The 16,285-nt window shown below is 36.2% G+C and overlaps 2 protein-coding genes across 9 annotated transcripts in view; one reads left to right on the forward strand and one right to left on the reverse strand.

Annotated features, from left to right (window-relative positions):
- FANCM (FA complementation group M) overlaps positions 1–2,257 on the forward strand; it is a 57,476-nt gene extending 55,219 nt beyond the window's left edge. For all 4 annotated transcript variants that reach the window (XM_057725197.1, XM_057725198.1, XM_057725200.1 and 1 more), the window contains 2 exons: positions 1,152–1,443; positions 2,022–2,257. In XM_057725197.1, the coding sequence (XP_057581180.1) occupies positions 1,152–1,443; positions 2,022–2,160 (431 nt within the window). In that variant the 3' untranslated portion in view covers positions 2,161–2,257. The remainder of the gene's footprint in view (positions 1–1,151; positions 1,444–2,021) is intronic.
- Positions 2,258–4,846: 2,589 nt separating this feature from the next.
- Positions 4,847–16,285, reverse strand: part of MIS18BP1 (MIS18 binding protein 1) — a 51,746-nt gene continuing 40,307 nt past the window's right edge. For 4 of the 5 annotated variants that reach the window (XM_057723673.1, XM_057723672.1, XM_057723670.1 and 1 more), the window contains exons 12-15: positions 16,133–16,281; positions 11,203–11,290; positions 5,822–5,876; positions 4,847–5,640 (exon numbers count right to left, since the gene is read on the reverse strand). In XM_057723673.1, the coding sequence (XP_057579656.1) occupies positions 5,537–5,640; positions 5,822–5,876; positions 11,203–11,290; positions 16,133–16,281 (396 nt within the window). In that variant the 3' untranslated portion in view covers positions 4,847–5,536. Of the gene's footprint in view, positions 5,641–5,821; positions 5,877–11,202; positions 11,291–16,132; positions 16,282–16,285 lie in introns of those variants that run through there. The other variant, XM_057723675.1, reaches the window with a different exon arrangement.

Consider the following 16,285-nt stretch of genomic DNA (forward strand, 5'->3'; position numbering starts at 1 on the left):
AGGGACAAAGAAGTGTTTAATTTTGAATACGTTGTTTGAGTTCTCAACGGGTCACTAAAATGGGTGCCTAGGATGTATTAAAAAATGCTGGCTTGGAGCTTCAGTTAGGGAATTTTTATGGGGAATGTTTAATTGTATGGGGAGCCCCTGAGAAAAGTGAAAAGATCATAGGATATGGAATCAGAAGATGCACTGAGTTCTGGTGTCTCTATAGCTATGTGACATTGCACTGACAAATCACTCCCTCTGAGGAGTTAATAATATACTTTTCCTACTCATTCTGTGGTATTATGAGGATTAAGTGAAATCATGCAGCTGAAAGCAACTATGGAAGAATTCAAGGATTATAGTCATTATATAAAAGGAAATAATGTAGTTTATGTAAAACACATTTGTTTGGGAATTGAGTGACATACCTTTTCATCACCACCGTCACTACTGAACCATGTGACCTTGGATAAGTCACTCTTTCAGTAACCCAATTTTTTTTTCTCTTTTAATTTGACAAGTGAGGGCTTTAGATTAGGTGATCTTTTGGGTCTTTCTAGTGTTAAAATTCTATAATTTACTCTTTATTAACATATCCTTTACAAAGGAAATAGATTTGGAATAAAAAGGTAATGTGGCAAAAGTTATGGAAAAGCATCTTTTTTTTCTTTTGGTTTAAGGAAGAATGCCAAGAAAAGGATGTAGGTAGAACATGGAAAGGAAATGAATGGGAAAAGTAGGGAAGTAACTTAATAGGCAAGAGTTAAAGATATTATAATGGGTGTGCAGTGTATTGAGTTACTCAGAATAAATACATAAGATAATTTTATATCAGAAGTAATACTTAATGAACTCTTCAGCAATGCTAACATTATGAATTTTAGAGATGAGTAATATGGTCTTGGCCTTCAGGAATGAATTATCTAGGAATATAAACTCTCCTTCTGTTGATTCCAATTTAAGACACTCATAAAGACAGTTCTCCCTATTTTCTCTTAGATATTTGAGAATGACTTTAAATCTTTAGCAGTAGGGTTTCTCATTAGCATAATGTGGCACTAGTTTGCTTAACTATGTAGGTCTTGGGATTTTAATAATGTATACTATACAACGGTTCTACTTAAGTTACTAAGTTTGCATTTTCCTAAATATAAAATATTTAGGAGACACATCCAGGATGTTTAAGAGAACAAAGAGCTATGACAGCCTGCTGACTACCTTAACTGGTGCTGGAATCCGAATTCTTTTCAGTTCCTGTCAAGAAGAAACTGCAGATTTGCTAAAGGAAATGTCTTTAGTGGAACAAAGAAAGAATGTTGGTATTCATTTTTCAACAGTGGTGAACAGTAATAAATGTGAGGCACTTCAGTTTTATCTAAGTATCCCCAATATAAGTTATATAACTGCATTGAATATGTGTCACCAGTTTTCATCTGTCAAAAAGATGACAAACAGGTATGTCTGTTTTAATATTTTTAAATGGTTACTTTAAAATCATTCTTAAGAGAAATTTCATAGAAATTTTAATATTTTTTTAAAATATAGTGCCTATTAGATTCTTTCATTCAGTAAAGACTGCTTGCCAACACGTTTCAGTCACTGCATTAAGCTGACATTAATGGAGGGGGAAAAAGGTAGGCATTGTCTCTGAGTGGCTTAGAGTTCTATGGGGAGGTAGACAAGACAGCACTTATACTTGGTCTCGCATTCTAACATTTCTGGGCTGTTTAGGTTTGTTTAGTTCAAGTTGAAAATTTTACTATGTTTTAATGATTATATTGCTTGAAAATCAAGTCAAGATTTTAGAAAATAGGTTAAACTAAAGGCCCAAATAAGATGTTGAAATTATTATTATAGATGATTTTAAATATAGGGACTATGCTTTTATTTAAACTAATGCTAGACGTAATTAACTGAATGTAGAAAACTTGGGAAAAAATGATTTTCTTAATAAAGGCTTTTGTTTGGTGTTCTTTAAGCAAGAATATTTAATTTTATGTCAGAAGTTTTAGTATAATGTTTTTATTTTTCAGCTCACCCGAAGAAATCTCCGTGTATGCACAAGTAACTCATCAAAAGGCTGAAGAGATCTATAGATATATTCACTATATATTTGACATGCAAATGTTGCCAAATGATCTTAACCAAGGTAGTTTTAAATCTGATGCATGATCAGAATGCTCAGGGTGGGTTATCAGAGAACTCTAACAATACTAAATGCACTTCAACAATCATTGCTGTGGTTTGTGAAAATATATAAATAAGAGAATATTTCCATATCTTTTATACTGTGTACATTTTTATTTATATAGAATATATAAATTATTCAAAAAGAAAAACATCTGATGTTTAATATTTATTTTGGTTAGATAATGAAACATTGAATAAAAAGTTTACTGAAGGTGAACTTTTTAAAATTTTAAAATTTATTATTTTTTATTTTTGGCTATGTTGCGTCTTTGTTGCTATGCATGGGCTTTCTCTAGTTGTGGTGAGTGGGGGCTACTCTTTGTCACGGTGCATGGGCTTCTCATTGCAGTGGCTTCTCTTCTAGAGCACGGGCTCTAGGCTCTCGGGCTTCAGTAGCTGTGGTGCGTGGGCTCAGTAGTTGTGGCACACGGGCTTAGATGCTCCACGGCATGTGGGACCTTCCTAGACCAGGGCTCAAACCCGTGTCCCCTGCATTGGCAGGCGGATTCTTAATCACTGCACCACCAGGGAAGCCCTGAAGGTGAACTATTAAGAAAGTAAGAGCTAGAGAGAAAGATATATTTTAGAATTTTTCGAAAGATTATAGTGCTGTCATTGTCATTTGTTAGTATTATAGGTTGATGTGTCTGCTGCCAGCTTAATAGTTATAAACAACTTTTCCTAAATATAAACTATATTGAATAGGTGTGGGTGGTAGGTGTATTGTGAAATAATGCCCCAGTAACTAGGAAAGTAGAAAATTTAATGGAATCCTAGTAACAGTCAAATCCTAGTATCATGAACTCCAACCTGTACGACTTTTTTGCTATTGAAATACCATATTCAAAGAAGAGATATATTGGAGTTGGAGAATTTCAGTATAGACGAGCTAGTAAATAGACTTTCATTGTGACCCATTACATTGCGTCCTTTATTCTCTGGTTGCCTTTTATCTTCTATTACACATTATTGGGTAGCTGAACCAACCTCACAGCAGAGGATTTCATTTAGATTTGGCATGGACTTCAAAGCTGACCTAATTCAAATTGCTTTTCCTTTTCCTATCTGATGATAAACGTGAGGCACAGAAACAAATGACTTACTCAAGTTTAGACTGGGAAATCTAGAACGAGAACCCAAGAACTAGATACAGTTTTCTTTCACTAAGAAGTTACTCCGATTGTGAACCTAACTCCTTTGGGATAGTATAAATTATGAATTCTTCTAAAGCAGTTAGTCTCTTATTTCCAATGTTCAATAATTCTGTCAAAGCCAGAGAGAAAAGAAATTCTGTAGATTATTGGCTGATGTGCAGTTCTCAATTTATCTCTCAGATTCAAACTCATCCTTCAGTATCTTGCCCTGCTATAATGGACTGGACTTTTTGAGTATGTCTCCGTAGTGAGCATGACTTAAGCTTTGTCAAGTAGAAGGAGGAAAGGGGTTTCTCTTTCTGGTTCCAGTGTGCTGTTTTGCTGCTTCTCGCTCCTGTAACATGGTGTCGGTGGTGGGTTGGGTAGGGACATCTGGTGGAGCTCTGTGCTCCAGCTGCGCACCAGAATCATGCAGTCCCTCAACCTCACGCTGCCCTGGACTGATGACCTCCTTGCGGCACATCTCACACAGCCACCAATGGCCTCAGATTCTGTGTGTTCACCCAACAGACAAAATATTTCATAAACTGACATGGTTTGAAGGATATAACCTAGAGGATTTTATTTATTTATGCTTTCTGTGTAGAGACCTCCATCCATATTTAAGCTGCAACAGCCTCTTTCTATACTCTCACAGGTTGCACTTCACTATTGACCCTATCATTTATCTGTCCAACTTATTGCCTGTCTCTGAGCCCTTAAAGTCTTTCTTTTCCATTTTTAAGTCTCCTTTGGAGGTTACCTTAAACCTTACTAGTTTATCTAATGACCCATTGGAAAGAAACAGGAATAGCCAGGTTCCTGGCAGATGGGATACACTAGTTTTGACAGGACACAGGGAATATGGGGAGTGGGGGGGTACACTGTGGTTTGTGTCTAGTGTATGCTATTTCAAAAAGTATCCTTTTGCTTCCTATTACAGAATTTAACTACATTCTAATTTTTTTTTAAATTTTTATTGGCGTATACTTGATTTACAATGTTGTGACTACCTTTTAATTCTTAAAACACTATCCATTAACATCAAGCAGCATGGTATTACACCAAATATGGGCAGCTTAAAGTTCTACAACAGAATTTTTAGAGCTACTCTAAAATAACCCTTTCATTTGTTTCATCCTTCATCTATCAAAAATCTTTGTGGCAGAAACTATCATGGTAGTTTAAAGGAGAAGGATCTCAGTCTACTCACACTATTCTTTATAAATCTTATGTTTCTATAAATCCTATAGTTCTTTAACTGCTGATTATTACTGACTAAATTCTTAAGAAACAAGAAAATGTATTTTTTTCTAAAAGTTCTGATATTTTTCAAGGAAATGAACTGAACCATTAACAAACAAAATGCATTTTTTCTATGATCCGGTAATTAGAAAAACCAATCAAAACACGAATATTATAAAAGCAAACTTACTTTATTTGAACAACCTAACTGGAGAGAAAGAGTGGGAGAATATGTATTGTAACCAGAGGGGGAAAAATTCTATGTCAAATTTTAAAACATAATGGCAGAATATGGTAAAAGAAGTTTATTTCTAAAGAAGCTGTCTGAAAGGAAAACAATGTTTACTATGGCATGTCATAGTAACTTCACTCCATACAACAGCAGATCTGTAATCTGAATGTTTGTCTAATCCAGTCTTTTAAATATTGAGACCAAATGTAAGCCATATCTGCTTAAGAATACAACAAAATCTGTTCTCTTGTTCTACCTAATAAAATACTGAAAAAAGCAATAAAGTAAATCTACATAGGTTTCACAGATGTGCCAATCACAAGTTTTAAGAAAAACAATCTGGAGAAAGCTTGTCAAATGGTTTAAACAGCATGTAATTGAAACATTAGATCTACTCGGGCTTTTAAACCAAGGGGTGACAAATGCTAACCTAAAGTTTTCATGAACTCAGTAAGCTACTAGCACAATCTACCTTTTATTCTCCCCTCTCCCGCTGCCCTTAAGGACAGCAACATTTTCTTGAATGCTTTTAAAAAAAATCTGTATGGAATATGACTTTCTTAAAGTAAACAGACTATGATGCTTATTATGCGAGACATCTCTATATATAAAACACATGAAACCTTTGAAAAAGAGTCTGTAATTTCATATTGAAGCTACATTATAAAGAAAATATACATACTTCAAATGAAGATACAAATACACTTTCTGCTTCTTGATAAACATCCTAGAAATATTCTCATTTTTACTATGCAGAATCAGAGTTTGAAAAATAATAATCTCTCTCTTCTTCCTCTAAAGACTCCATAGCATTAGTGAAAAGTTTTCCAATACCAGAGTTTTCTGCTAAATCTGTAAAGAGAAGTTTAATAAAAAAGATTAATATATTTCTAAGAGCAATTTCAATGAAATTGAAAATAACTACAAGAAACCCAATGGGTATATCTGCCCAGTCAAAAGCAATTAATTTTAACACTATGTTAATAAAGAGACTACTCTATAATAAAACAGCTACAAAAGAAAAATATATTACCTTTGTTAAATGGGGATTTTCTTCTTGATGGTGGAGTTGAAAAGTCAGTTTCAACCTACAAAGAGAGTTCATATTAGTTCAGTGATGCCTCTTGTGAAGCCTGCTTCAAACATAGACAAAATTCAGCACACTTTACTCCCAAGAAAACATTACAAAACTAATGCTACAGTGCTTGAAGGATAGCCTCTGAAAGTTGCCAAAATCTACTGAGTACTTATTCCATTCCATTCCACTAGCAAAATCTGAATTCTCTGTACTTTAAATTCTTGGCTAAAATAGTAATTTATATGGCAAGTTTTAAGTATACAATACATGCTTATATATATTAATGCTTTTTAAACTATTGGTCATGGCTATCTTTAGAAATGAAAAGGAATAGAAAAGAAAATATGACAGAATATACCCCCTATACTAAGGATAAGTATTGTTGAAAGAAACTTTTGAGATATGAACTTGTGTTCACAGATTGCCATGGAAATTATTTTTTCCTGTGAAATGAGTCAAAACACTATTACATCATTTAGCCCTCAAAATCAATTAATGAGATAAACCAGTATTATCATGATAATAGAAGGACACAGAATTCACCTTTCCCACAAATACATCAAAAATACATTTACACTTCTGGGTGTCTGACAAAAGATATCAGACACCCAGAAGTGCAAGAAAGATCTCCATATAACCAGGCAGGATCAAAGATAGGACCTGTGGCCCCTGGGAGGGAGCTGGAAAAGAGGAAAGGTTCCCGCACCCCAGGAAACTCCTTCACTGGTGGGGAGATGAGCTGACACAGAAAGGGAGCTTCAGAGGCTTGGAGGAGAGTGCAGCAGCCTGCTGGTGGCAGGCGAGCAGAGAGAGACCAGTAGTCCCCAGCGAGACAGGTATGTGTGGGGTGGGGAGTGAGCTGAAACTCGGGCTTCAGAGGACAAACCCGGGGGAGGTCCTGCGGTTGGTTGCACAGAGACAGCCTGAAGGAGCTGGAGTGTGGTTATGGGCCACAACCAGGGATATACGTGGAAGCTCGGGTCTGCAGTAGAAGCGAAGCATTGTTGCTAAGGGGTGCAAGAAGGGAGGGGTGGAGCCTGCCATAGCAGCATCTTTTTTGGGCTCTGGGAGCAGGACAATGGGTGCTCCTGTGGCTGGGATGGGACCAGCCTTAGCAGTTGTGGGCTTTGTGTGTGTGAGCATGCAGAGGCAGGGCTGGGGTCTCGGCTGCTTCATAGCTCCCACAGTGGGTCCAGGTGCGTGACTACTGCGGTCCTGATACCGAACTTTAGTGGATCTGTGCCGGTAGCTTTGTGAACACAGTGCCTAAGGCACACCACAGCCGACTGCCTGCATTCCCACAGTGGAGGCGGGACGGAGGGCAGTGCCAATGACAATGTACTTTGTGAGCTCGCACAGGAAACACCAGAGTGCACTCTTGGATGGACAGCTCCAGCAATGGAATACTCAGTGGCTCTTCTCCCAGCAGGAGCATTCCAGTTCCACCTATGTCACACTGCATCTCAGAAACAGATCTGAGGGCTTCTACCCCAACAACTGGAGAGCAGACGCTGCCCCTACAGGGCTGGTGACAACCAGAGAGCAAAGAAGAGGCCCTGCTCAATATCCAGTGCAGGCTCTAGTCACCACAGGAGTCACACCCTGTTATCAAAGGGACACTGTCCAGCACACTGAAGAAAAAATGTGGTAGGCACCCCTACTAAAAACAGCCCATGCACCAAAAATATTAAGCACATGCAGGCTACACAGGGATGCTCCCACATAAAAACAGCTCTTCAAGACCACAGCAGATAACTGGTTCTCCTAAACTCAGAGTCAAAAAATATAAGTAAAATGAAGAAGCAGAGGAACCACTCCCAATTAAAAGACCAAGAGGGACTTCCTAGGTGGCACAGTGGCTGAGAATCTGCCTGCCAATGCAGGAGACTCGGGTTTGATCCTTGCTCCAGGAAGATTCCACATGCCTCAGAGCAACTAACCTCATGTGCCACAACTATTGAGCCTGCGCTCTAGAGCCTGTGAGCCACAACTATTGAGCCTGTGTGCCGCAACTACTGAAGCCCAGGCCCCTAGAGCCTGTGCTCCGCAACAAGAGAAACCATAGCAATGAGAAGCCCGTGCACCACAATGAAGAGTAGCCCCTGCTCGCAGCAACTAGAGAAAGCCCATGTGCAACAATGAAGACCCAATGCAGCCAATAAATTAATTTAAAAAAATATCAAGAGAATTACCCTGAAAGAACAATGAAACAGACCTCTTCAGTCTCACAGACACTGAATTCAAAAAGGAGATAATGAAATACTGAACGAATTAAGAAGGGCTATTGATAGAAATGCAGATTCCTGTAAAATGGAACTAGAAACTATAAAGAGGAACTAAGAAAAATTAGAAAACTTATTTGCCGAGACGAAAGCTGAGCTTAAGGCAATGAATAGCAGAATATAATGCAGAGGACAAAGAAGTGATCTGAAGGACAGAATAATGGAAATCACCCAATTAGAACAGCAAAGAGCCAAATGAAAAAAATTGAAGCCAATATAAGACACCTATGGGATAATATAAAGCATGCTAATCTACACATAATAGGGATCCCAGAAAGAGAAGAAAGGAAAAAGGGGACTGAAAACGTATCTGGGGACTTCCCTGGAGGTCCAGTAGCTGAGACTCTGTGCTCCCAATACAGGGTGCCTCGGTTCAATCCCTGGTCAAGGAACTAGATCCCACACGCATGCCGCAACTAAAGAACCCACAAGCCGCAACTAAGAAGATCCTGCGTGCCACAGCCTAAATAAATTTAAACAAAACAAAACAGAAAACAAAAGAAAAGAAAATGTATCTGAAGAATACTTCCCAAACCTAAAGAAGGAAACAGATATCCAGGTACAGGAAGCACAGAAGCTCCCAAACAAGATGAACCCAAATAGACCTACACCGAGACATATTATAATTAAAATGGCAAAATTTAAAGAGAGGATTCTAAAGGCAGCAAGAGAAAAAAAAAAAAAGAGTTAATTACAAGGAAACCCTCATAAGGCTATCAGCTGATATCTCTACAGAAACACTGCAGGCCAGAAGGGAGTGGCAATATAGTCAAAGCCTTGAAAGGGAAAAATCTGCGACCCAGGATACTCTACCCAGCAAGATTCTCATTTCGAATAGGAGAGATAAAGAATTTCTCAGACAAGCAAAAACTAAAAAAATACAGCACTATTAAACCTATCCTAAAGGAAATACTGAAAGGTCTTCTCTAAAGAGAAAATAAACAAGAATCTATAGGAAAGAGAAAATCACAACTGGAAAGTAAATCAATTAAATAAGCCAGGACATAGACTAAAAAAAAAGTGATGATACCCACAACGAACAGCAAAAGGATTAAATGGAGATGGGAAAGAGGATGTCAAACTCAAAATGTGGGGGAGGAGAGTAAGAAAATGTACTTTTTTTTTCCAGAATGTGTTTGAGCCTATATGACTACCAGTTTAAAGCAAGTAAATATAGGAAGGGGTTAACATACTTGAAAAACAGGGTAACCACAAATCAAAAACATAATAGGTTCACAAAAACCATAAAGAACACAAACATAATACGAAACGATCAAACCACAAAAGGAAAAACAAAAAGGGACAAAGCAGAAATGTTAAATCAATGCGAAAACAAGGTTTAAAATGGCAATAAATTCATACATATCAATAATTACGTTAAATTTCAATACACTAAATGTTCCAATAAAAAGACACAGAGTGACAGATTGGATAAAAAAACAAGGATCTACTACATGCTGCCTACAAGAGACCCACTTTCAAGCAAAGGACATACATAGATTGAAAGTGAGGGGATGGAAAAAGATATTTCATGCAAATGGAAATGAGAAGAAAGTGGGGTCCACAAATACTCATATCAGACAAAACAGACTTTAAAACAAAGGCTATAAAGAAAGATAAAGGACATTATATAATGATAAAAGGATCAATACAAGAAGAGGATATTACACTCAGCAACATATATTCACCCAACATAGGAGTACCCGGATACATAAAACAAATACTAACAAACATAAAGGGGGAAATTGACCAGAATACAAGAATAGTAGGAGACTTTAACACCTCACTCACGTCAATGGACAGATCTTCAAGACAGAAAATCAATAAGGCAACAAAGATCCTAAATGATACAATATCATCATGATCCCCACTTCATACCACCCATGAATAAAATGAGATGAGAAAGCTCAAGTAACTTGCCTTGTCATAAAGCTGGTATGGGAGTCAGACCTTGAAATCAGAACTTGTAATACTAAATCCTTTGCTCTTTCTATCCTCACATACTGGCTACAAGTGAAACCAAAATTTCATTCTTGTAAGGAATGTGGGACTGGAAAAAGAGAATCTGAGAAACATTGAGGGTGAGTCTGCCCACATCTTCAATTATGGAGCAGAGGTTTCTTTTGAGGAATTTGGTCTCCCGGCTGATTTTAAACCAAGATCCCCAGAGGTATCTACCATTTCCTGTGGACATACAAAGCCTACGGAGATTAGATCTGATCAGGTAATCCCAATGTTTAGAGACCCTCAGAGAGGAACTATACTCTAGCAGGTGTGCAATATAAATATTTCAGCATGGGTGAGGGAGGGGATAGCCATAACCTGCCTGGAAGGAATATACCCTCCGGGAATAAGGTAGTCTCCTGTTTTACCCCCATAAATTATCATTCTCTAAGATTGGCTATTTACTTTGAGGAAATGTGAGGTGAATTAGCTTTTCCAGAATACTTGTAGTTTTATCTGGATATAAATTATTCAAATTAAAATGAGAAATTAAAAATTTAAAAATTAATTCAGGAGGATTCTCCCAATCTTTTCTCAAAAGGGATATAGATCATGGTAAGGCAATTTTTAGTTAAAATTTTTCTGTAATTAGATTTTAAATCTTGACACACACACACACAATCAAGTAGCTGAATCTGAAAAAATCTGAAACCATTTTGAATATGCAGAGGATTTAATGAAATTTCTTATTCTATGACAATCATGACTCAGTCTGGATTGTTCCCCAATCACTGAATAGATACTACCCTTTTGTGTCTTGCCTGAAATGTCTTTCTCTAACCTATGTGTGTTTTCCCCACCCTGCCTGACTCCTCAAATGAAAATTCTTACCTTGCTAAAATGCTTCAGTCTATGAGCTGCCATCCATAATCCTATAGGACTTAATGTACTTACCTCACTCACAGACTCGTATTACAATTTACCTGTATCAGGCTGTAAGCAACTTGAAGGCAGGGACTGTTACGTAACTTATAACTCCAACAATTTGCCATATATTATAGTTGTTCACTAGATGTGTTGAATAGATGAACGATGAATAAAAATACTCACTGTTTTTTTCTTGATGTTGCCCCAGACGGTGCCACCTTTACTTTTATGGTTTTTTTGCATACGAAAAACATATTTATCACAATCAGCCCTGTTTAAATATAAAATAATTTCAAGTCAACGTTAGCTACCATACTTTTATCCACAGGTTAAACAGCAATTGACAAAATTAACTTAAAATGTTTCAATATTTTAAAAGTACATCTCCTTTTCCATTCTCAAAAAGACAATCATGTACTGATCAAGACAGACAAAATGCTTCAATCCTGTAAGACTATCCTGGGAAATGATGGTTTACTCCTTGTCCATTGTCCCACTTGTGCTCTTTCCAATCTCTATCTTGCTGCCTGTCTTTTCTAAAACTCAGAGACTTCTTGTCCCTTGATTCCTTTTTGTTATATCTTTCACTCCTTTCTCTTATTCATGTCTTCCTTCCCTATCCAGACTGAATCTTAAAGTTGGTCATTTTAAAGATATGCCTGGTGATGAAAACCCTCAATTAATTTATGGCTTCCAACTGTGCTGAGTCTTCAGTTCAGCTCATGAGCCTTCATTTCTACAGTTACATCTTTCTTACATCCCCCATAGCAACTAAGACTTTTTTTCATTTGTTTTTACCTTACCTCTCTCCCCTCTCATTCTTAACAAATAAGCTTGACTCATAATTTACAGATGAAAACCGAAGCCACATAGAATGTTGTTCTCAATTTCCCCAACAATTACTTATGACAGTAAATACCAGCTGAACACCAATTCTAATTCTCTCTCTTGGCTTCGAGATCCTATATGATTGATGTTCCTTTCCTTTATGACTCTTTGGGAACCTTAAAGGTATGACATGTTGAAATGTGTAAATGTGTGACAGATTAAGATATGAATGTGAACCACAAACACTGCTGCACAGCAAGTGAATAAGCCTAGCCAATTGTTCAGGATCACCACCTTATGAGTCTTTTGTCCTGTATAAACCAGATACTTTGGGACTGATTAAGAAAAACTGCTTCACTACTTAAAATTGCTATGAAAAGGAAGCTAACTGCTAGAGTTGGTGAAGTCAAGAGATTGAAGAGATCTAGGAAACTCGTATTTTAAAAACAAAAATGTTTTAGGAAATATATTCTTGATATAAATGAGTCCATCATGTGCTCTATAAGAAAAAAAAAAGCCATTTTCCTTAATTGTAAAAGTGATATATATAAAAAAATAACATTACAATACACGAGTGTAATTCTACAATCTAGAGATAATGGCTGGTGATGTTTTTGGTCAAGAAATTTCCTTTCTCTTATGAATACATGTTATATAAACTGGGATCATACTGTATACAGTTTTATTTCTTAGCTTTCAAAAATTATCCACTGAACATTATTTTATGTCATTAAAAATTATCAAAGGCATTATTTTAAATTGTTATATATTCTTCTATTATATGGACAAATCCTAATCTCTTAACTTTCTTTATTACTGGACAGGTCATTTCCAAATTTTCAGTATTCTTTTGTGATGAACATTTTTATTCATACAAATGTACACACATACTTGCCCAAGTCTCACATTTCCTTAGAAATAAAATTCAGGGGCCAAAGGGATAAATATTTTAAAGCTAATGATTTGGCCAAAGTGTTTACCAAAAAACTCTGTCCAAAATTATATGCTCCCCAGAAGTAAATCCACACACCTAAGGTTAATTGATCTTTGACAAAGGAGGCAAGGATATACAATGGAAAAAGACAGTCTCTTCGACAAGTGGTGTTGAGAAAGTTGGACAGCTGCATGTAAATCAATGAAGTTGGAACACACCCTCACACCATACACAAAAATAAACTCATTATGGCTTAAAGACATAGGCAAAATACTCTCTGACATAAATCATACCAATGTTTTCTTAGATCAGTCTCCCAAGACAATAGAAATAAAAGCAAAAATAAATAAATGGGACCTAATCAAACTTACAAGCTTTTAGTACAGTAAAGGAAATCATAAACAAAATGAAAAGACAACCTACGGACTGGGAGACAATATTTGCAAATGATGTGACCAACAAGGGCTTAATTTCCAAAATATACAAATAGCTCATACAACTCAACAACAAAAAACAAACAACCCAATTGAAAAATGGGCAGAAGACCTGAACAGACATTTCTCCAAAGACAACATACAGATGGCCAACAGGCACATGAAAAGATGTTCAACATCACTAATTATTAGAGAAATGCAAATCAAAACTACAATGAGGTGCCACCCCACAAAGGTGAGGATGGCCATCATTAAAAAATCTACAAATAACAAATGCTGGAGAGGGTGTGGAGAACAGGGAGCCCTCCTATACTGTTACTGGGAATGTAAACTGGTGCAGCCACTATAGAGAACAGTATGCAGGTTCCTCAAGAAACTAAAAACAGAGTTGCCATATGAATCAGCAATCCCACTCCTGGGCATATATCCAGACAAAAGTATAATTCAAAAATATACATGCAACCCTACATTCATAGCAACACTATTCACAATAGCCAGGACTTGGAAGCAATCTAAATGTCCATCAACAGATGAATGGGTAAAGAAGATGTGATACATATATATAATGGAACACTACTCAGGCATGAAAAAGAATGAAATAATGCCATTTGTGGCAACATGGATGGATTTGGGGATTATCATACTACATGAAGTCAGAAAGAGAAAGACAAAATACCATATGATATAACTTACATGTGGAATCTAAAATATGACCCAATTAACCTATCTACAAAACAGAAACAGACATAGAGAACAGACTTGTGGTTGCCAAGGGGTAGAGGGGGTAGGAGAGGGATGGATTGGGAGTTTGGGATTAGCAGATGCAAACTATTATACATAGAATGGATAAACAACAAGGTCCTACCACTGTATTCAATATCCTGTGATAAACCATAATGGAAAAGAGTATGAAAAATATATATGTATAACTGAATCACTTTGCTATATAGCAAAAATTAACACAGTACTGTAAATCAACTATACTTCAATAAAATAAATTTAAAATAATTAAAAAAATTATATGCTTAATATACAATCATCTGCACTAAATACTTAATTAAAAATAAACAAAAAATAATTTGTGAATTGCTGGGGAAAATTATGTTTTTGCTGAATAAATGCAAATTAAAATTTCACTAAGCTTCATGAGTGCTGAATGCTTTTTTTTTGTTCAGTCATGATCATCTGGCTTCTGTTTCTCACACCCCATGGAAATTGCTCTGTCTAAGATCAGCACTGGCCTGCTTAATTGCCAAATGAATAACCTATTTTCAGACCTCATTCTTACCATTTTCCATTTTTTTTCTCTGTGTTATTTGACTGTTGGCCACCATATGTTTTCTTAATTTTATTTATTTATATTTCAAAATAATGCTTATATTCACATTGCGTGAAATTCAAAGAGTCTTCCTTTTATTTGTCTGAAGCTATTTTAGTTTTTCTCCTTAAGGATCACCAATGTTTCAGTTGCTTATGCATCCCTTCAGAGATATTTAATCAAATGAAAGCAATTATGTGTTTGTATATATGTGTATATACACATGTGTATATACACAAGTATACACACACACACACACAGCCCCTATTTACACAAATGGTAACACATAATTAACCCCATCTAACTTTTTTCATTTAATATATCTTGGACATTTTACCATAAGTACATAAAGAATTTCTTCATTAATTTCTATGGCTACATAATGTATCAGAATTTATTTGATTAGTCCCTAATTCATGGACAATTGAGATGTTTCCAGTCTTTTGTCATTATAAACAATACTGCAATGAATTAGTTGTACACTCACAATTCTAGATGTAGCATTGCTAGGTCAAAGAGCATATGCATTTATAATTTTGATAGATATTAACAAATTACTGCTTGCAGACTGAACTAATTTACCTTTTCACTTGTAATGCATGAGAATGGCTTTCCTTTTCTTGTTAATTTGTAGGAATGTTATAACAAGGAAATTAACCGTTTTTCTGTGATGAGTTCTATAAATTCTTTTCTCAGATTGTCATCTGTCTTTTGATTGTTTATGGTGGTTGGTACCAGGTAAAACTTTTTATTTTCTGTATGGCTGACCTTAACATACATTTTGTTAGTGGCTTTTGGGTCTTCTAAGATTTTTTAAAATATATATATATTATATATACATATATATATTTTAAATATTTTATTTATTTGGCTGCTCTGGGTCTTAGTTGCAGCACGTGGGATCTTCGTTGCTGCGTGCAAGATCTTTTAGTTTTGGCATACAGGATCTTTAATTGCGGCAAGAAGGCTCCTTGTTGTGGCATGTGAACTTTTAGTTGCTGCACGTGGGATCTAGTTCCATGACCAGAGTTCAAACCTGGGATCCCTGCATTGGGAGCACAGTCTTAGCCACTGGACCCCCAGGGAAGTCCCCTGGGTCTTCTAAGATTATAAAATAGTTCTCCAAGGTTTTTTTTAAGGTATATTTTATAGTTTAATTTTTTACATGCAAAACTTTGACCCATTTGGAATTTATTTTAATGTAAAGTGTGAATTGTGTATTGATACTATTGAGTAACACCCCTACTTACGGAAACTGTCCATCCTCGACTTCTGTTAAGAACTATTCTTTCTTGATTTTTTTTTAAGATTTTTTTGATGTGGACAATTTTTTAAAGTCTTTATTGAATTTGTTACAATATTGCTCCTGTTTTATGTTTTGGTTTTTTGGACACGAGGCATGTGAGATCTTAGCTCCCAGACAAGGGATCGAACGCACACTCCCTATATTAGAAGGTGAAGTTCACCAGGGAAGCCCCTCTTTCTTGACTTTTTAAAAACAATGATGACTCCTCTCATTACTGACATCTACTCTCTTCAACTCATGGAATGTTAAAAGCTGATGCAGTGAATTACAGTATCATATGCACAAATACTTACCTATTTACAGAGGCTAGCATGCCAGGACTGACATGCTGACACTGAGGAGTTTTTGCCAGTGGAAAGATAACTGATGATGGAGTTGTTGGATTTCTGTCCATATTTGGCAGAATATCATCCTCTTCTTGACTATCCTGGAAACTTGGTAACTAG

This window comes from Hippopotamus amphibius, chromosome 2 (genome assembly GCF_030028045.1).
Source record: "Hippopotamus amphibius kiboko isolate mHipAmp2 chromosome 2, mHipAmp2.hap2, whole genome shotgun sequence".
Classification (NCBI taxonomy): Eukaryota; Metazoa; Chordata; class Mammalia; order Artiodactyla; family Hippopotamidae; genus Hippopotamus; species Hippopotamus amphibius.